At 47.1% G+C, this 21,953-nt stretch overlaps 1 protein-coding gene across 2 annotated transcripts in view; it reads left to right on the top strand.

The window, feature by feature from the left end:
- The window catches only part of LOC146863704 (long-chain-fatty-acid--CoA ligase ACSBG2-like), a 466,937-nt gene that overhangs the window by 350,691 nt on the left and 94,293 nt on the right, over positions 1-21,953 (top strand). For both annotated transcript variants that reach the window (XM_085627844.1, XM_085627845.1), the window contains one exon: positions 10,410-10,574. In XM_085627844.1, the coding sequence (XP_085483970.1) occupies positions 10,410-10,574 (165 nt within the window). The remainder of the gene's footprint in view (positions 1-10,409; positions 10,575-21,953) is intronic.

The following is a 21,953-nucleotide window of genomic DNA, read 5'->3' as shown; positions in this document are numbered from 1 at the left end:
CACACAGACCACCTCTGCTGGGATCCAGGAACCTGAAAAGGGGCTAAATATGCTAGTGGTGCAACTGCCGGCACAGCAGCGGAGCATATTATGACCTGCATTTCCACCGCCCATTGCATGACGATGACCTTGCAATGAAAAGGGGGGCGGATATGCAGTGAAAGGTGCCCTAACAGGGTCCCCAGGTGAATCTGGCCATTGTTGTGCAGGTGGGGGAGGCATATTTTTTGCTCCCCTACAATTGCACCTTTATGCGTGCACAGTGTGGCATGCATGATATGGTGCATGCAGGCTCTCTCACGGCCGTGGTTTAGGCTCTCCTCTTAGAGTATGATACCTGCCGTCATAACACCACCGCCATTGTGGTGGCCTCAGGAGAAGACTGCCAAACTTGGAATAATGCCCCTAGCCTTTCCTGTTTACAAACTATACTCTTAAAGTTACTATGTGAGTGACTGCACCCGCCTGCAACGGGATGTCTGGGGGGTCCATGGGACCGACTTTTATCCCTTTAGAGGGCTGCATTTAGAAGGCGCACTCAAAGTGCACCACCTTTTTGTGGCGCCTTCTAAATGTGTGTTTGCCTCTGTGCCCACATCTGTAATAAAGTAGCAGGTGCAGAGGCAAAGTGATTCGCTCATTTGCATGGGGCCATGTATTACTAAAGGGGCCACACAAGCATCTGTTGCCTCTTCTACTAAGTGCCCCAGGGGGGCATAAAGCAGGGGCAAACACCCGTTGTGCCCCTAGGGTGATTGTATACAAGGCCAACAATTGGTACTGCAACTCTCTCTCAAAGAAAATAATGGAGTTAGGGGATTTAAATAAAACCCCATTTGAACTAATGTCAAAATAGATTCATGTTTTTAATCTTAAAATACAAATACCTATTATTTAATATTAAAAAAGACTATAAATAAGTCAAAATTGTTGTATTTTAAAATATGGTCTTAATCTTTTTAAATGTAAACCTCGTTGTAAGATTGAAATAATTAAATTAGTTTTAATTAATTCTATACATCAATTTTAATAATTTGTAATACATAATAAAAATATTTTTGCTTTAGGTGGGATTTTTTATTTATTTAGATGTAAAAAGTATATTTTTAAAATGTAGTCCGCTTACAATAATTGCACGTTTTATTTAATTTAATGCAAACTTTTTTGTATTGGTCTAAGTTTAAAATAAACATGTGAAGGTAATTTAGATTATTATTTATTCTATTTTTTTTAATGTAATAAGCTTCCTTATACTTTACCACAGGGAGATCTCTGCCCCAATTGCAGAGGTCTCCTGCAAATGTGCAGCACTTTAAATACAATTGAAAAGTCACTACTAGAAGTAACTTTACAGTTTCATTTGACATTTTTACTTTATGATGCATTTCAAGGGAGTGGATAACTCTACAAGTTTGAGTAACTGTACACTTGTAAAAGGCAAGTGGCCAAAATTAGTAAATTTGCTCAAACGTGTAAGAGGAAATTTCCATGTATAAAATCTACTTGTGCATACACCCATTTATGTTTGTGTTGCAGATCACTGTGTGCAACCTGTGGTTATGAGTTTGTATCCTAGATTTTTTTTGGGGATTAATGAGTCTTTGCAGCAATCATTGGGAAGCTTGCACATCACAAGCAACAATCCAAGTGAACTAGGTCTATGGTTAATGCAACTAATACACATATAACCTGCACCGTCTAAGTACTTGCACTTAAATATGATAACTAATCTAGTTTAAGTCAAACAGATTAGCAAATGTCAAAAAAGTATTTACTGTGTACATTGTCATAAGTAGTGTAATTTCATATACCCACTTTTATACTGCTGCTGCTCAGCCTGAGTGTCTGGGAGAGAGAGTGTGACGGAATGGAATGTTCGTGTGTATGAGTGTCAGTTGGAGATGGGATGAGCAGCAGCGAGGCTGCTCCTGGTGGGGTTCTCCCCTATGTAACTTCTTACCTTAATAAACCTACATGGAACACTGCCTGGATTGGCCCTGCTTCTTTTTTCTACATTGTGGTGACCATCTGGAGAAGAACCTGCGTGTGTGCCACCTCATGGACTGATGGATTACTGTAATTTTACTTACTGAAGAAACTCCAAAGTAAAGAACTTCCTAAAACGACAGCTATGCACTTCAAGCATGCTGGCACCCCTGAGAGCCCCACCAGTGACCTCCACATCGGTTGCCCCAACTTAAGTTTGCCAGTCCCTGCCCTACCTTCCTGCTTCCTCTCCTGCTCCTTAGGGACAGTGCTCACTCCCCTGCTACTTTGGGACAGTCCTTTCTCGAAGTGCAGTGTCGCGTCGCGTCTCAGCAATCACCACCACGCAGCCAGGTCAGTTTCTATTATTTATTGCATGCATATGTATCTGCAGCCAGCATGCTGCACGTCCTGCCTCGTCCCCCGCTTCCTGTGTATCCCCTGCCCCTCACCCCTTGACCGGAACTGGTGTCCGGTGACCTCTCCTGCCCTCTGCCCTCCTCGGGGTCCTAGTGCCTCATTTCTCAGGACACTACATCTCCCCCCTTTGTCACAAAGGCATTACGACAGTAGCATTCGTTGGTAGTAAAATGGGACAGTCTCTTTTGTAGTCAGTTGCAGGATGTGAACTGTCGACTGATGTGACCCGTGAGATGCTGCCTAGAGCGGCATTTCACATTTCCTCTATTAGTCTCTTCGGTCTCACAATGTCTCTTCTTGGCCTCTCCACCTGTCCTTGGCCCTCCTTTGGCCTTGTTGCTTCTGCGACACCTGCTCCATTGCATTCCTTCGTTGTTGCGTGTTCTTCCTCTTTTTCTTCTTTTAAGCCTTTGAAGTGTGAGCTGTTCCTTGTGATTCGCCTGCTGTCTGATTCTGCTGTTATCATTGTTCCTTTCACTTGTGTTATCGTCAATGGGTCGTGGGCGAATGCACTGTCCGACTTCCGTTGTTGTCTCTGTCGTACAATGACAGTGTCTCCTTCATGGAGGTGTGATTTGGTGGCATGTCGTCTTCCATCAGCATATTCCTTCATTCTCTTCTTGGCTGCCTCATCTTTTGCTGCCACGCCTTCGTGCCCCGGCGCGGCCAGTCCTTCTATCTGCGGCAGCCTTGTTCTGCTTGTCCTCCCTAGTACTAGCTCCGCCGGGCATTTCCCTGTAGATCCATGAGGCGTGTTTCTGTAATCCCTCAGCATTTGGCATAGTGCTTGTCCTAGGGAAATCTGCGACAGTTTCGCCCTTTGAACTGCCTTCTTGATGTTTCCCATAAATCTTTCGACCATGCCGTTTGCTTGCGGCCATAGTGGTGTTACCTTTCTGTGCTGTATTCCGAGGTAAGCCATGAACCTTCGGAACTCCTCTCCTGAGAACGGAGGGCCATTATCCGTTTTCAACGTCTCCGGGGAGCCCCATGCTGCGAATATGTCGTCCAGAACAGGTAGCGTTGCGGCTGCTGACGTTGAGGAGACTGATCGCACAATCGGGAATCTGGAGTATTCATCTATTATGACCAGTAGGTAAGTTCCCGCGTCTAGAGGTCCAAAGAAATCAGCGGCCATTGTTGTCCATACTGCTCTTGGTAGTTCCGACATTTGCAGTGGTTCTTGTCTTGCAGGCGGACCCGTCGTTTGACAGAGGTGACAGGCCGCTATCGTATCTTCGACTAGACGATCTAACCCCGGGAACCAAACCTTTTCTCTCAGCAGTTTTTTTGTCGCCACAATGCCCCTGTGTGACTCGTGTGCAATGCTGACCACTTGGCGTCGTAGCGAACGTGGAATGACTATCCTGGTGCCCCTCATTACTATTCCGCTGTTTGTCTCCGAGAGTTCCCCACTTATTTTCTGTAGAGCCAGCATCTCCTCCTTTTGTACTCCTCCCTTCCATGTGCAGTTGTTGTTTATATGTCTCCATCTTTGCTGTCTCGTCGTTTCTCGGGCCGCTCGCAGTGTGTCATCTTTTTCCGTTTCTCTCTCTATCTCTGTTAGAGTTACTGGTGCCGGCGTGCTTTGCTTTAGCACGAAGTTTAAGTATTCTTCGGCCATTGAGGCCTTTTTTTCTGCATGTGGCAGCGGATGCCGTGACATGTAGTCGGCTGGATTATGCTCTTTCCCAGGTTTGTGGACAATTTTGAAGTCGTAGTCCATTAGTCTGATGCCCCAGCGCTCAATGCGGGGCGGCATCTTTGCTGCTGGGTTGCCGTAAATTGTTACTAGTGCTTGGTGGTCCGTGATGATGGTGAACGGCTTTCCGTACACAAACATGTGGTAATGCTCGCATGCCCATACCACCGCCAAGCTTTCTTTCTCCGGCTGGGAGTACGCCTTCTCAATGTCTGTCAAGCTTTTGCTGGCATATGAGACAATCTTCCTTGGTGACTCCTTTCCCGGCAGGTGTTGTGCTAATATTGCACCTAACCCCACTGGGCTGGCGTCAACCGTCAGCTCGGTGCAGAGCCGAGGGTCGAAGTATGCGAGGTGCTCCGCCGTCATCACAGCCTTCCTGATCTCTTCGAACGACTCATTGCACTCTTGAGACCAGACAAATTTCTGGCCCTGTTTTGTTAGCTCTCTCAGCGGCGTGCTCACTGTGGCAAAGTCTTGTATGTATCGGGCACAGTAGCTTGCCAGGCCTAGGAATGACCTTATTTCTGCCACATCTGACGGTGGCTTTGTCTTCTTTAGCGTTTCCACTTTGCTGGGATCAGGCCTCATCCCTTTTTCCGAGAATATGTGTCCGAAGAAAATCAGTTCTGTTCTCCCTAGCTCGCACTTCTCTCCATTTAGTGTTAGTCCAGCCTGCTTTAGATGTTTGCACACTTGCCTTAAGGCGCTGTCATGTTCTCCGTCTGATTTCCCAAACACTAGGATGTCGTCACTGTAATTGAAACTGTTGTGTACTGGTCGTATCACCTGTCTTATTGTCTCCTGAAATATTTCGGCCGCTGACGAGATACCAAAACTGAGCCGTTTGTATCTGAATAGTCCTAGGTGTGTGGAAAATGTTGTTATGTACCTCGACTGTGGGTCCAGCTCTAGTTGGTGATACCCTTTGTATAGATCTAGCTTTGAGAATCGGCACGCCCCTGTCAGCCTGCTGATCATGTCGTTCAGATGAGGTCCTGGATGACGTTCCCTCGATATTGCAGTGTTCGGTAGTCTCATGTCCACACAGATCCTTATTTTGGACGTATTTTTCTTCGGGACTGCCACAATCGGTGATACCCACGGTGTTGGCCCGTCTGCAGGCTCAATTATGTCTTGCTGCAGTAAGTTATTTATTTCTTCCTCCACTTGCGGTTGTAGGTGGATCGGCACTCTCCTGTGATGCTGTGCCACTGGTCTCACCGCTTCATTTATGTGTAGGGTGACCTGTTTGTCTTTTAGCTTCCCCAGTCCCTGCAGTATTTCTTGATATTCTTGCAGTATGTTTTCTTTTTCTGTCATGTGGTACGTCATCGCCAACAGCCCCATGACTTGTGCCGTGACGTTACTCAGCAGGCAGGGCGCTGGGATGTCCCCTTTCAGCACATGTATTTCTTCCTGACGCGTCACGTCCTGATATGTTAGCGTCTCAGTGAACTTGCCCATGTTTTCTACTGGTGTCTTTGATCCCCACGTGAACACATCTACTGTTGATGGCGATAGCGTTGGCCTTGTTCTCATTTTCATGTACTCGGACATGCACATTATGTTGCATGTGGCACCACTGTCTAGCACAAACGTTGTTCTGTGGCGCCCGACGTCGATGTCTACTGTGGCCGTCTTTTTTATTTGCTGTTTCTCCACCAGCTGGATGTGTTCCTGCTGTCTTCCTTCTTTGGGTGTGTCGGACATGAGGTATAGCCGTGCTTCTCTCCCAGCCGTCGTCTGTTCATCCGACTCTTCCGACGAGCCTCTCTCTGCTGTCTCCATATGTCTGGCGTGTCTGGTGCCTGTTGTCCCTTGTCTTGCTGTTCGTCCCCTCTCGTTCCTAAATTGCCTGCTCATGCAGGTGCTTGCGAAGTGATTGTCCCTATTGCATTTTCTGCATTTCTGGCCCATTGCTGGGCAGGTGCCAACGTGTGGGAAGTCAAAGCCGCATCTGTAGCATGGGACCGCTTGTTTCCTGTGATGTTGTTGCTCCCTGTTGTCGTTCTTTTTGAAATGTTCCGTCATCCGATGTGCCATCGCTTCTCCCTTTTCTTTTCCAATTTGTATTTGTTTGGCATGCTGCGTGGCCCGTGCTTCTGTGCGGGCCATCGTCAGTATTTTCTCAAGTGTTGTTGGTTCTTTTAGGATGCGTGCTCTGAACTCTACTGATAAACACCCTACGATGAGGCGCGTTCGTATTGCTTCTTCGTTGTCAAATTTATCAAATTCGCAGTATGTCACCAACTTCCGCAACCTTGTCGCGAAGTCATCCATGCTTTCTTCTGGTTGCTGGCATGCTGTGTGGAACGTGTACCTTTCAAAATCGATGTTGCGTTGGGGGTCGAACTTCTCTGTGAGGCACGCTTTCGCGCCTTTGTAATCCGCCGTCTTTTCACTTGGTAGTGTCATCATTAAGTCTTCTATTTCGTCTCCGGCAAGGTTGACCAGCAGATCTAATTGTTTGCTCTCTGCGACGTCCGTCGCGCGCATGTATCGTTCAAATTGTCGTAGCCATCTCTCCCATCTGATGCCTGCTTGCGGTTCCGACATGTTGAATGGCAGCGGCCTGCGGAACACAGCTTGTGTGCTCCTTGTTTCTTCGTCACCCATATTCTTCCTTTCTTTGTTTTATTTATGTACTTCTTGCCTTCTTTCTCCTTCCTTCTTGTTCCTCTGGTGCTATTTCCTTTCTTTGGCACCTTTTTCTTGTCGTTTTCTCCTTATTTGGACCTTTTTCGTCTATTTTCCTTTTTTGCCTGACTCTAAAATGGCCTCCCGGCCTTCCTGTGCTCCTATTGGCCCAAATTGCCTGACTCCAAGATGGCCGCCGCACTCTCGCGCGATTTCGCGCTGTTCGGGACTTTGCCTGACCTTTTAAAATGGCCGCCGTCTATCTTGGGCGCTGATTGGCTCAATTCGCCTGACTTTAAGATGGCCGCCTCCTCTCGCGAGAGTTCGTTGAAGCTCACGCACGGGAGGGATCTTAATCTTTCCTTCAGTTTCACTATCGCGCTGCTCTTACTTCTGTTAGCAGCGCCGGGGTGGGCTCCCGCAACGATGTTTTCTTCTGCTGGCGCTTCGGACCAGGGTGGGCTCCTGGCTCCGAATTTTGTTCCGCGACCGGGTGGGCTCCGACAGTCGCCGCGACGCGTGGATTTCGATCCCGCCTCGTCGCCAGTTGTCGCGTCGCGTCTCAGCAATCACCACCACGCAGCCAGGTCAGTTTCTATTATTTATTGCATGCATATGTATCTGCAGCCAGCATGCTGCACGTCCTGCCTCGTCCCCCGCTTCCTGTGTATCCCCTGCCCCTCACCCCTTGACCGGAACTGGTGTCCGGTGACCTCTCCTGCCCTCTGCCCTCCTCGGGGTCCTAGTGCCTCATTTCTCAGGACACTACATGCAGTTTCCCAGGAGAGCATCCAGTTATTTTCACTGCCTCCTTGTTCTGCTACCTGCCTGCCCTGCTGTTCTGGTTCAGGTGTTCCCTGTACTCCTATTTTAGAAGAGCGCCTCCCTTTGCTGCCTGGGTGTCTTGCTACCTGCCTGCTACGCTGCCTTGAAACAAGATGGACGTGCCATGTTTCCTTGGGATAGTTTGCTCTTAAACTGGTGTTAACCTGTGGAATGACCAGTTTCTGCTTCCACCTACTTTACCCTGTAACCCTCCTGAGCTGCAAAGCCCCACTGTCCCTGCTTCTACTATACTCCAGCGTATTTTTCTACCCATTCCGATCATAGACAACTTCTGTCTGTTATTCCTCTGTGTTGCTTGAGACTTGTCTGTGAGCGTTATGTAACTGCTGACCTGCTATTCAAAAATGCTGGCACGAGCTTCCCATAGTGCACGCATTTATGTCCTGTGATGTCACCGTGCAGTTTTCTCTCCTCCTGACTCTTTGCACTGGATGCCTGCTCCTAGACGCCCTGCTGCACAACGTGCCTTGAGCCATTCGGCTCAGTGTCAAAAGTGTGCCGCCATCCAGGGACTTCCAGGAACTTCTTATTTCTAGACATCATCATTCCGGTGTTTTCGAGTTTCAAGGTCTGCATTTGGGATGCGGAGTGGAGCCTCTGCATCCACTGCGTTTCCCAGATGTTCAGTTTTTCCAGCATATTTGAAGCATCGTGTTTCTGTCTCAGAGTCTGTGGATAATGTCAATGCCATCTAGTGGCCTTCTGACCAGAACATGGAGACATGGTGGATTATTGCTTCCTTTGTGACTGCAGAGTGCACTAGACTTCCTTTCTTGTCATCTGGTTTTCTGTGTTCAGTTGGATCATCAAGAGTCCTCTCTCTCAGTTGTATGCACTATGCCAAGTCGTCAGGTCCTCTATTGTTTTCCTTCACATCCTCGTTCATGGACTGTTGGAGAACTTTCTAGTCTGATGCATTTTTAAACGTTCCCTCCATTGTGGCACAGTTAATTTGAAGACTTCACATTCTCATTACTGAGCAGTGTTAATATATTGTTTTTTTCTGTTGCCAGCATGTGATATGTTTTGCTTTGCTTATCTTTATTTACAATATCTTTCTCCTTATCGCTTTGTTTGCTCTTACCTCTTGCTGTTTTTCAAAATGATGGTCTACATTTTATTACTTATACCTTTGTGTGCTACCTAGTTGCAGTCACTGCATGTTTTCTGTTAACGTACTGGCTTCTTGTACTTCCCCTTACACTTACTGTTGATCGTTTAGTTTGCTCTTACTAATTGTGTGACTTGTCTTCCGTACTTCTATGAGAATTGATGTATACTTGGAGTTGTGTTCCCTGGCATGTTACAATTGTCAGGCGTATGATAAGTAAAGGGTAGTATTTGATAGTATTGTTGCTTCCCACTTTTATGTGGTTATAGATTGGTCCTTTATTTCCACCTATCATAGTGTTGATTTTTACTATGTGCCGTGTGGGGTTCCCCCACACATTCCACCCCAACTAGGGTTGTTGGGGGAAGTGTTGCTGTTGTTCTGTGTGTTCCTCCGTGATTTTTTCCACACATTCCACCTCAGCATATATTGGGGGAAGTTTGTTGTTCCTGCATTCGGCATTGTGCTGTGTGGTGTTCCCCCACACATCACACCCCAACCTGAGTTGTTGGGGGAAGAGTTTTGCCTGCTTACTTTGCGTGCATTTACTTACGTGATTTCAGATTGCTTCTTGCTTTGGTCTGCATTGCATTGTTACTCCTTTGGGTGTCAGGGTTTCCTTTGCTTGATTTGGGTTTTCCCTTCGCTCCTCAGGGTTGCGTTGGGAGTCCTGTTGGTTCTGTGCGAAGCCCCTTACACACATCACACCCCAACCTGTGTATTTGGGAAAGGGTTAACTTGGTTCTTGATGTTCTGTGTGGATTTCATCCATGCCTGCTTACTCTCTTAGCATTCTCATTTGTCAGTTTTCTTCCACACTTATTGTTATTGATTTCCTTGTGCTCTTCGTGTTTGCCTGGCCAGCTTGCACGATTCTGGTACTTGGATTGGTATGTAGTATGTAGCGTGGGAGTGTCTGGGTTTGTATTAGAAAGGAGGATGGTGTTGTGCATGCGCCTTTGTACTTGTGTCACTGTTTCTCTTTCATTTTGTATAATTGTCATCTTTTGTATATCTTGCAATGTGTGTAATGCCTGTGAGCATTCTTTTTTTTACATTGCAAAGAAAGGGGTATACTGCTGCTACTCAGCGTGAGTGCCTGGGAGTGAGAATGTGGGTGAATGGAATGTTCGTGTGTGTGAGTGTCAGTTGGAGATGGGCTGAGCTGCGGTGAGGCTGCTTCTGGTGGGGCTCTCTCCTTAGTAACTCCTTACCTTAAAAACCTACATGGAAAACTACCTGGATTGGACCTACTTCATTTTACTACACATACATATGTAGAATAATTTACATATAACATGCAACACATAAAGGGTATTTTTGACAATAATCTTGTTGTACCCATTGTTTTGCTGATATAATCACACACATTCTCTCCATGTTTCCTTTACTTTGTAGAATATTGTTTATTTATTTCTGGTTTCCTCTATTAGCTGGAGGCAAAAATGGAGCAGTCACAGAAAGGTTTACTTTCACAGTGGTCCCCAGCAGGGCCCAGATGACACATGGAATTAGTATGTGCACTTGCATGTAGAGCAATGTGCCTTAAAAACAGGAGAGGGTGGTGCAGTTGGGGTTTTGAGAGTGTCAGAGTCCAATCCTTCACCAGCTTGGCACTGAAGTCTGAAGTCTTTCAGTTTGACATGATCACCAGTGGGTTGTGGTGCTGCCAAAAGTTGCTACTTTTTCATCTGCCTCCTTTAGGTCACATGGATGGCGAAAACATTTGGGAAACATTTTGGCCTTCAAGAAAAAGAGGTTATTCTCAGCTACCTCCCGCTGAACCACGTGGGTGGACAACTCTATGACATCTGGCTACCAATGTGCTTTGGAGGAACCACGTACTTTGCCAATCCAGGTGCCCTAAAGGTAACTGTGTGTTAAATATATAAACAAATAATTCAACATGATTCAGTAGATGACCTGTAATTCTCATGTACTTGTTATATTGATTGTCATTGATCAACTTGATATTTTAATTATAGTGAAAAAGCTCAACATTAGTTTTGAAAACCGACTTAATGCTCTTTAGTGGAACAGAGCTTAAATAAAGACCAGAATGAAAACTTCTGTCCAGATGCCCTGAGTGGTTCCTGGTTTTCAATACATCTTATACCAAAAAGGGCATATTTTCGTGGGTTATTGAATGCGCCAGATTGTGACTGTGAGAAATATTCATAAACTCATATTGGTGAATATAATGGTTCTATTTTCTGTGGTCGTACCCTGTATCTGTGTATTTGTTGAGCATACTGAGCACACCGAACAGAAACACCTGCCATTGATTACATCAATGGACATAGGAAACTATCCTTTAAAGTACAGTGTCTGTGCTTGTTGGGCATCATGGAAGGTGGATAGGCCATCTTTACTGCATAATTGTGAATACTTAATGAACTGCATCTGTCATTCATTCAAAGTTTCAAACTGGAACGGCATGGTGAGCAAAAAAACAATGGATTTAGGCCCAGATCTCTGTACTGGGGGGAATGTATGACATTGTTCTGTCCATCTACTGTTGTTTTTGCATTTGTCATCCCGAGTGGGACGGTATGCTCAGACGTGGGTCCCTTGCTCTCCATGCCAATGGAATCCAGCTATCCTGGCTGAAGAAGGGTGAAACCCTGAAACCGGTCCTAGGATGCTTGTTTCCAGTCCAGGGAGGACCTGGCTTGGCAGTTCGGGCTGGACTGTTCCCATGAGGCACAGGGTCAAGACTGATTTGCATATGGCTGGGTTCAAACTGGAATGGCGAGCAAAAAAACGATGGATTTAGGCCCAGATCTCTGTACTGGGGTGAATGTATGACATTGTTCTGCATTCTGTCCATCAACTGTTGTTTTTGCATTGATTCAAAGTCTGTGTGCTACAGGGGAAAGTTTCCTTCAGGCTGGTATTAACATATGGCTTAGAAAGATCACAATCTTCAGTTTCAATTAACATATCTCGTATAAAGGGTTATATACATTTGTTGTGTGTATAAACAAAATTACAAACTCATGGCATTCCTGAGGAACACTTTTAAATTGCATTTGCTGTGCTGACTATCCAACTTCACAGAATATTGGGTCATTATCACCTAGCTGTATGACTGTTCAGCTTCAAAGCATTTCTGGCTAAACCCCTTAATGAAGCACAATGAAGAAAATGGGGCAGAATTACTTATTTGAAGCGGATCTGTCATTACATTCTTAAAGTAGATATGCGTTCCATTCGTCAGAGACCCTACATTAAGACCTCCCACCATGAGAGCTGTCCTAAGGACAGAGAATGGTATGCCTAACTGCTAGTATGACAACAAGGATAAGGACAATTTTATTATATGCACTGACAAAAAGCACAGGTTAAAGGGACATTATAATTAGGTATAATTATAAGATCTTGGCTCACATAAAAAAAGCTAGTAATTCACTTCAGTTAAAGTAACGTTTACATGTTTCCAGAGAAATATTTATATAGCTGTTATCAAGCTTGTTATACCCAAATAAACAACCCAGCCTGCTGGGTCCCTACACACCAGTGGTTCCATCACATCTAACACTTTGCCTGGTCGGTGTTACTGCTCTCCCCCTGTGCATTGAGGTACTGCCCTCTGAGCCCAGAGCCTGCCTGCACCTCATCCCTGGTGGTCCAGTGGGAGAGCACTCTGCTCTTCTTCCGGTCTGCCCTGTTCTGTGCTATATGTGCCCTTTTTTTATCTTTTTGCCCTCTCTCTTTTTGCTTTCTCTTTTTCTCTTTTTTTTTTTTTTCTATTTTGATCCTTTTTTTCTTTTCGCTCTTTTTCTCACGTGCTTACCGCCACTACTTTCCCTGTGGCCTCTCCCCCCTCCAGCATGTCTTTTCCGATCCCGCCTCCCAGCTGATCTCCCCTACTTAATGATGGATGCTGAGCAGTCGCGCTTCTGGCATGCTGAAGATACGCCAAAGGCAAGCTCATCTGTGTCCGTCAGCTGCACCTTCACCCCCCCTGGGCCCCAGCAGCTGCCCCAGCCTACCAGACGCCACAGACACAAACCGCTGAACTGCATCCTCCTCAATGTGCGCTCTCTACACAGGCACGCCATAGAAATTTGGGATCTCCTAAACACCCACACGCATGACGTCGCCTTCCTCACAGAGACCTGGACCAACGCCAACCCTGTGCCTGACATCGCAACCACCATTCCAGGTGGATACAAGATCCTAAGAAGAGACCACCCGACCCCGCCAGGAAGAGACATCGCCATCATTCACAAAATCTCCCTCCGCATGACAACCATTGAGCCAGACGTTGCAACGACCCCCATGGAACATCTCCACTTCCAGATCCAGACCAACCCCAAAACAACTCTCCACGGAGCCCTCATCTACAGGCCGCCTGGCCCCTGAGCTCCTTTCACTGACTTTGCTTCCACAGACTACATCCTACTCAGACACCTAAACTTCTGAACAACCACTATAACCCCCAACACCACCCTAGACAATCTTGACATCATAGGACTGAAGCAACTTGTCACCGCCCCCACAGACACCGCAGGACAGGCACTAGACCCCTTCTTCGCAGGAGAAAACAGCATCTCCTACAGCCACACCATGGAACTTCTCTGGATGGACCTCCACTGCATCCATTTCCTCTTTAGAAAACCCACCATATACAAGCATGCACTCCTCCTCCCCCGCAGAAACTGGAACAAAGTCATTGAAGAACAGCCCATCCCCACCCTCACCAGCCCTCCACCTCCAAAGACAGGAGATTCCAACACTGCAGCAAGCAACCTCCACCACCAGATACCCAACTGCACCGACACACTCGTCCCGCTCAAGAAAGCTACAGGACCACAAAACGAGAAAGCAAGCTGGTTCACCCTTGCACTCCAAGAATCCAAGCACTCCTGCTAATGACTTGAAAAGACATGGAGAAACAGCAAAACCCTTGAAACATGTACCGCCTAAAGAACAGTCACCACAGCACACCACCAACTCATCAAATCCACAAAGAAGAACTTCCTACAAAACAGAATCATCTCCAACACCTACAACTCCAAGGAACTCTTCTCCATCAAACAGGAAGTTGCAAAGCCTGGCAGTGAAACTACAGATGTGCCACCCTCCCAAGAACTCTGCAACAGACTCAGATCCTTCTTTCACCTCCAGATTATGACGCTCTAAGACAACTTCGAAAACCAAGACCTATGACCCCCCCAGCAATGCCACCCAACAGACCCTGCTCATTTGGACTCCACTCACAACAGAAGGTACCTTAAAAACCATGAAGAGCATCCACTCGAGGGCACCCTCAGACTGCTGTCCACTACTATTCTTCCACAGGGCTGCCACAGCCATCGCACCTGGTCGTCAACACCCAGCTAGCAAACTTCATCGAAGCTAACAGCATCCTGGACATCTCCCAATCTGGATTCTGTTGCAACCACAGAACCGAGACTGCCATTCTCTCCGCCAACTACGACATCCGCGCCCTCCTCGACCAGGGCCAGATGGCGGCCCTCATCCTCCTGGACCTCTCAGGTGCCTTCAACACCATCTTCCACCGCACACTAGTCACCAGACACCACAACGCTGGCATCCGAGGAACGGCCCTAGACTGGACACGCTTATTTCTCACAGGCAGAATGCAGTGAGCCAGGCTCCTGCCCTACCTCTTAGAACCTACAGACACCAGATGTGGAGTATCCAGGGATCCTCCCTCAGCCCCACCCTCTTCAACATGTACATGGCACCCCTCGCAACTATCGTCAGAAACCACAGACTCAACATTGTGTCCTACAACGAAGACACCCAGCTCATCTTCTCCCTCACCATGGAACCCAACATCACCAGACACAGCTTCCAAAAAGGGAGGAAAACCATCACAACCTGCATGAAGAAGACCTGCCTGAAATTAAACTCAGAGGAAACAGAAGTCCTCATCATTGGCTCCACCGCCTCGGCATGGGATGACACCTTGTGGCCCCTCACCCTCTGAAACAACTCCACACCGACAGACCATGCACGAAACCTCGACATCATACTGGACAGATCGCTCACTATGAATCACCAGATCAACACTGTATCCTCGGCCTGCTTCAACACCCTCCACATACTTTGAAAAACATTCAAATGGATCTCCTTTTAATCCAGAAAAATGGCCATGCATGCCCTGATTACTAACAGACTGGACTACAGTATGATCTCCATGCTGGAATCAACAAAATATTTCTCCGCAATCTCCAGACCGTTCAGAACGCCACAGCTAGACTAATCCTAGACATCCCCCATCACAACCACAATACCCAGCACCTCTGTGATCTCCACTGGCTCCCCATCGAAAGACGAATAACCTTCAAGCTCCTCATGCATGCAGACAAGGCCCTCCATAACATTAGACCAGCATACCTAAATAACCACTTCTCCTTCCATGCCCCCAAGAGAAACCTTCGATCAGTGGACCTCTCCCTGGCCACCATCCCATACATCTACAAGACCAGAACATGTGGAAAGTCTTTCTCCTCCCTCGCAGCCATGACCTGGAATGACCTCCCTCTCCACCCCGGAAAGCCCTACACTGATCCAGTTCAGGAAGGTCCTCAAGATTGCTCTTCAGATGATTCCAGCACCCAACGACCCTCTCCAGCACCTTGAGACCCTCACGGGTGAGTGGCCGCACTTCACAAACCTCTGATTGATTTATTGATTGATTGCCCTGGCAGGAGACCCCGCCCCTCTCAAAACCATTCTTTTGGTCACAGCAACAAGTTATCTTATACGTGATTCATTGAACCATAAAACCCTTTCCGATGAAATAGACAAATGACCCTGGGCATTCCAGGGCTCAAACCCTTAAACTTTTTGCTAAGAGTCTAACACTTAAACCTCTAGGCTGCAAGCTATCCTCCCACTTTGGGGGAAGAGAGGAAACATATCATGATTTAATACAGGAGTAGCTGCGGAATTGGAGTGTTTAATACATTATGGAACAAACATAGGGTTACTGTTAGCATTTAGAATGACTGACATTATTTCTGAGAGACTCCTGTCTTCAGGGACAGGGGTAAGTGAAATTATTTTGTCTTTCTAGACAGGCCAAAACCAAAGCAGAAATGTTTGAAATAATTCAATTATCAGTGTCTGATGGACAGACACACTTATCATTATCAGCCTTTTGAACATTAGGCAATTGCTCCGTCTTGCGTTCAACCCCTAGTCATGAGGTTCAACTGATTTACACAGGGCCTGATTAAGAGTTTGGCCGTGCAGCACCAGGTCCACCCCGCCGCCCGCATCACCAAACTCATGGTCGGACAACCTGGCAGATTATGAAAACTACTCCTATCTGGTAGGCATTGTTTTTACATTCCCACAGCGCTGCTCTAAAAATGGGCGCCATAATGGGAACGCCAAAACCATTTCCTGCATGGCATGGACTGCAAAATCCATGCAGTGCAGGAACTAGGTTGCATGATGGTAGAATGTCCATGAAAGCCATGGCGGAGAGGAAACTCATAATATTCTTGGTTGGACCACTGCAGTCCCTCCAAGCAGATTGCAGCCTCCTTACCACTGCAACATCACCAGGGAACAGCGGTTGCCTGGTGGCTGCGGAGGACAGGGCGGGCCGACTGCCCTAATGGTAATAGGGCTTTCAGAAGACTGGCACAAGTACATCCCCATGAGTCTGGGGGTCTGTTTACCGCCAGACTCTTAATAGAGCCCTAAGTGTCAACATATTTGGGCAGTTGAGAACTGCTAATCACAATACCTACACAGTCAGAAATGTATTGTATAGAAGACACCTGGACCATGAGAGGATGCCCATGTTTAGATTTAAATAACATTTAACTCTTTTGGAACCCTCTGGCTACAGAGACAACATCTCCAAAAGTGTGTGCACAATCAGAATGGGGTGTTAACAGCCTGACACTACTAGCACATGATGTCAGGTTTTCAGTGATTATGCATGCTCAGGAGTCAACATCTTAAGCCATGTACTTCAAAACAGAACTATTGAGTAAAAAAATATAGGTTATGTTTTATTAATTCTTCACCTTCCTCTTCATCAAATTTGCCTTCTCAGGTGAGGTGCAACATGGAGAAATAACTTAATTACTCCATGTTTTTTTTCTCTTTCTATCTGTGCTGTAGTCTTTTTATTAATTTCACAGTGATATGTCACATACATATTCCAATCGACAGCATGGCAAATTACATAGTATGTTAAAGTTAATAGGGAAGCAACAACAGTTACAATCATGGCATAGTCATGTGTCGCTCTCCATTGCGTTGCATTTCCATTTCCACTAAAGGGGAAACACACAAATCACCTCGGTAGGCGTTCCACTTGCCCCAGTTCTTGTCCCAATTCTTAGGGCACCTTCTTCCTTTAAACACCTCTTTTTATGCTATTATGCATTTATCATATTCTCTAACCCATAGTCTGAGTGAAGGTCTATCCGCCACCCCCATCTCCTCGCAATCTCTCGTTTAACTAAAGTGTATCCCAATGTTGTCAGTTGTTGTTCAACCTCTGTTAGGTGCGTCTGTTCCCACATGTTAAGGAGCCTCAATCTTGGTGTAAGGGTGAGTTCTTTCCCCAAGGCATCTCAAACGCAACCTGCGGCCTCTTCCCATAATGTTCACACCCCTGGGCAGTCCCAGATCATATCATAAAAGGTCACGTCTTGTTGGCAGCCCTGAAGGCAGAGCGCACTCGTCCTAGAACCTATCCTTGCCAGTGTTAGTCCGGTCAGGTTAGATCTATGTAAGATTTTGAGTCAGATAAGTCAGTAACGAAGGGTGATGGCGGCCTCTCGGAGGGACATTAGTGCCGCCTGCCAGTCGTCATCATCAAGGTGCCCAAGGTCCACTTGCCACTTCTCTCGAAGTTTATGGTACATGTTGGGTAGGTTGTTGCATAGTTTTTTGTATCTTAGTGATATGGCTTTGGTGAGCAACGGTCCGTCGAGCAGCCTAATTTCCAGGGGGTACGACTCCTGTATGTCCGTCAAGTCTGGAAGAGCAGTGGCAAGGGCTTGTCGAATTTGCAGATACCTAAATACTTCACCTTGGGCCATATAAGTCAGTAACGAAGGGTGATGGCGGCCTCTCGGAGGGACATTAGTGCCGCCTGCCAGTCGTCATCATCAAGGTGCCCAAGGTCCACTTGCCACTTCTCTCGAAGTTTATGGAACGTGTTGGGTAGGTTGTTGCATAGTTTTTTGTATCTTAGTGATATGGCTTTGGTGAGCAACGGTCCGTCGAGCAGCCTATCTTCCAGGGGGGACGACTCCTGTATGTCCGTCAAGTCTGGAAGAGCAGTGGCAAGGGCTTGTCGGATTTGCAGATACCTAAATACTTCTCCTTGGGCCATATCATATTTCTCTCTTAACTCCCCAAATTTAAGGAGTGTGCCCTTCTTCACCAAGTCTCCAATAGTGGAAATCCTGATGATATCCCACTTATCTAACCCGGGTTGGTGACACAGAAGTCCCAGTCGTTGGGGTACCACAATGGTGTGGCTTTGGTGAGGACATTTAGCCAGCCTAGACTGGAGTTTGCCTGATGCCATATTGCCACTGTATGGGCTGTGGGGCCAAAATATTGCCCTTTCCTAGCCTTGGAGTATAGTGCTCCCAGGTATCCCGTGCTCCTCATTTGGTACTTGTCCAACAAATATGCTGGGTCAATCGGGGAGCGATAGATCCAATGATTCACTACCGTTAGCTGCGATGCCCAATATTAGAGTCTAATGTCCAGGAGGGCAATGCCTCCGTCATACCACCCCTTGGTTAATTTATTCAAAGCTATATGAGGAGCTCCACCATCAACTAACAGTGTCCGGACTACACTTTCCACCCCTGAGAAGTAAGCATCGGGGACCCTATGAGGACAGTTCTGCAAGATATAAAGAAATCGTGGAAGGGCCAGCATCTTAAAAAGAGCCGCTCGACCCATCAAGGATAGAGGCAGAGATCACCAGTACTTAACATCCGTTCGTAGCTGGGCAAGAGGAGCAGCAAGATTGCGCTCATAAAAGATTTGGGAGTCTGGGGTTATAAAGATCCCTAAATAGCAGAATCCTCCGTGGTAACCTCTACTGTTTATATCGGGGGGAGCCGGGGAGCCTGGCCCTTAAGGGCAAACAATACTGACTTGCCCCAATTTATAACATAGCTGGAGTATTTCCCAAAATTCGTGGATATATTTAGTACCCCATCTATGGATCGATAGGGAGATGCGAGGTAAAGTGGTATATCATCGGCATATAGTGATATGCGATCATTGTGTCCTTCCGCCCTGTTCAACTCTCTCACCATGACGTCACGTCTGACCCAGGAGGCCAGAAGTTCCAGCACCAGGGAGAAGATTAGGGGGGATAGAGGACAGCCCTGTCTAGTGCCCTGATTTAGTGAGAAAATTTGAGATGTGTAGTTATTTACCCGAACCTGCCCCCAATTATCTCTATATAGCAGTTTTATCCAACCCATGAATTTCGTACCAAAGCCCAGACATCAGCAGAACTTTGAATAAGTATGGCCATTCGATAGAATCAAATGGCATTGAGTCATCAAGGGATACACCCCTGCGTCTTCCTCGATAAACTCTCGGCGCGCCGGCACGTTATGAAGACATCGGATTTTGAGCGCCATATTTCTCCCTGGCATAAAGCCAGACTGGCCAGAGTGGACTGACGATGAAATAACCTTGAACAAACGTAAGGCTACTACTTTCGCTAGGCTTTTCGCTTCCGCATTAATCAGAGATATGGGCCTGTAGGAGCCGCAAGCGTCATCGGTTTTGCCCTGCTTTCGAATCATGATTATAGAGGCTAGCCGCTGATCCTCTGGTAGGATCCCCGTCTCATAGCTCTCATCATACATGGCCCGCTAATGAGACGCCGCCTGAGTGGCAACCAGTTTTGGGAATTCTATGGGGATCCCATTAGGCCCCATCCACTTCCTGGATTGTATTTTACTCATAGCATTTTGGATTTCAGTGTCTGTCAAGTCTTCGTCTAAAGCTTCTCTGTCACTATCAGAGAGTGTCGGCAGGTCACTAGCCATGAGGAGTTGACAGGAGTTCTCTGTCATGCATGTGGTGGATGGGGTGTAAATGCATTCCAGGTGGTCCGCGAATGCTTCCGCTATGTCTCTTGGGTGTGAGATCTGCGACCCCTCACTAAGAGTCAAGCTAGGTACCCACCTCTCATCCTGCTCCCTCCAGCTTTGCTAGTAGTTTTCCTGTCCTGTCTCCCAGTTCGTACAACCTATTGATAGTGTGAAGGAGTTTGGCCTTCATTTGTTCTCTGGCCAGGATCTTATATTCCTCTTGTTTAAGCATCAGGCGATGCGTGACTCTTACAAGGGGGTATTGATACTTTCGTCTGCTAATTGCTGGAGTTCACCTTCTACATGGACTAGTTGTTGCTGCCTTTTTTTGGTATACCCTACCTTAAGGGCCAGGGCTTGACCCTTCACTACCACCTTACCACCTTAAAGGCCTCCCATACTATCTTTGCCGAGTCTACTGACCCTATATTTTCTTTGAAATAGTTGACGGTGTGTGTGAGTAGTTCCTCTTTGATATCAGGGATCTTTAGTAACCAAGGGCTGAGAATTATTGTGGCCCGCTGCTGGGATTCAAAATTTGTAGGCTCAACCCTCACTGGGGAGTGATCCACAATACCTCTCGGTAGGGCATGGGGATTGCAGAAGTGACCGATGGACGCCGAATGTATTAGGAAATAGTCGATGCGGGATGAACTCCTGTGAGCATTGGAGTAGTAGGTATATTGAATTCCATCCGGCTGTAGTGTATGCCACACATGAGTGAGACCCATGGCCGTAGTGAACTCCTCCATATATGTATGGGGTCGGGACTGTGGCCGTTGTGGATATCTATCCCTCTGATCATCCATGGTCATATTGAAGTCACCTCCAACTATCAGGGTGCCCATGGGGAGGTCAGCTAAAATCTTCCCCAAGTCCACCAGCGCCTCTTTACTCAGCGCCGGTGGAAGGTATACCGAGACCACATTTAACGCCCTTCTCTTCCATTGCGCTTCCAATACTGCAAACCTGCCCCGCTGGTCGGCCCATGTGCACGTCGATGTGAGTGCCAGGTTCTTTTTGACCAGGATACCCGTCCCCTGGGATCCAGAGGTATAGTCAGCATGTATCAGTAGTTTATATCCCCATCGTGTAAGGGTTTCGCATTTATTGCCCACCATGTGTGTCTCTTGCAATAACACCATATCGGGGGCCTGCCGTTTTAAGTATTGCTGCACTATTCCCCGTTTGATTTTGTCCCCCATTATAAGCACGGAGAGTGACGTTTCCATATTAACCCCCGTCATCGGATGTCAGTAAAGATGGACCTGAGTACCCCATAGCTCTCCAGGGCTTGATACCTGCAACTTAGAGGCATGGTCCCCCAAGCACATATTTACTAACACAAGTAGCATCTAATTTCCCTTTTAGGTTACTGTCGATGGTAGAAAGTAAACACAACAGCATTTGACCTGTGACTTGCACACTCAATCAAAAATAACCAAACCCACCACCCCAAAATTCCATCCCACCCTCCTCCCTGACCCCCTGCCAGTGAATTCAAACCTACCCACACCCCAACTAGGCAGAGTGCCTCGTCTCCCCCCAAATTACTCGTAGGTGCTGGCTTGCAGCGCTCCCTCCCCCACCATAGGTGAAATCTATCATGTCACTCAATACAATATCTGAGGTCCGCTCACCGGCCTCACCTATGCCTCCGCTCAACTCCGCGGTCCTTTACTATAAACATGCAGACCGTTCAAGTCCATCACCCAACCTGTATTGGTCCTATGGTCAAGAGAAACATTCAGAATTCACCCCCAGTTCCCCAACCCCACAAGGTCACTTATCTGCGAACAGTACATATCTGCCCCAAGGGTCAATCTGATCCACTGCGTGTCATCTCTCTCAGTTCCACCAGGGATGAGTCTTCTCCCTGTTCGGTTACCTGAGTGAAGTCCACCATTTCGCCCCCTGCGTGGCCGCCAACTCTTCTCCAACCTTCCAACCAGTCCCAGGCGTCTTCCAGTGAGGAGAGGAACCAAGTCTTACCCTCCGACTCGACCAGGAGCTTCGCCAAAAACAGCATAGCATATTTCACTTCACGATCTCAGAGCTCCTTTTTCTCTGCTAGAAAGCTACGTCATTGGGCCTTGACCTTGGTCGTGAAGTCAGGGAAGAAGGTGAACTCACTATTATCTAGTTTGAGCGGAGGATTAGCTTGTGT

Source organism: Triturus cristatus, chromosome 2_1, assembly GCF_964204655.1.
Source record: "Triturus cristatus chromosome 2_1, aTriCri1.1, whole genome shotgun sequence".
Taxonomy (NCBI): Eukaryota; Metazoa; Chordata; class Amphibia; order Caudata; family Salamandridae; genus Triturus; species Triturus cristatus.
The sequence above is the reverse complement of the archived record's forward strand: the minus strand, read 5'-3'. Positions and strand labels throughout refer to the sequence as shown.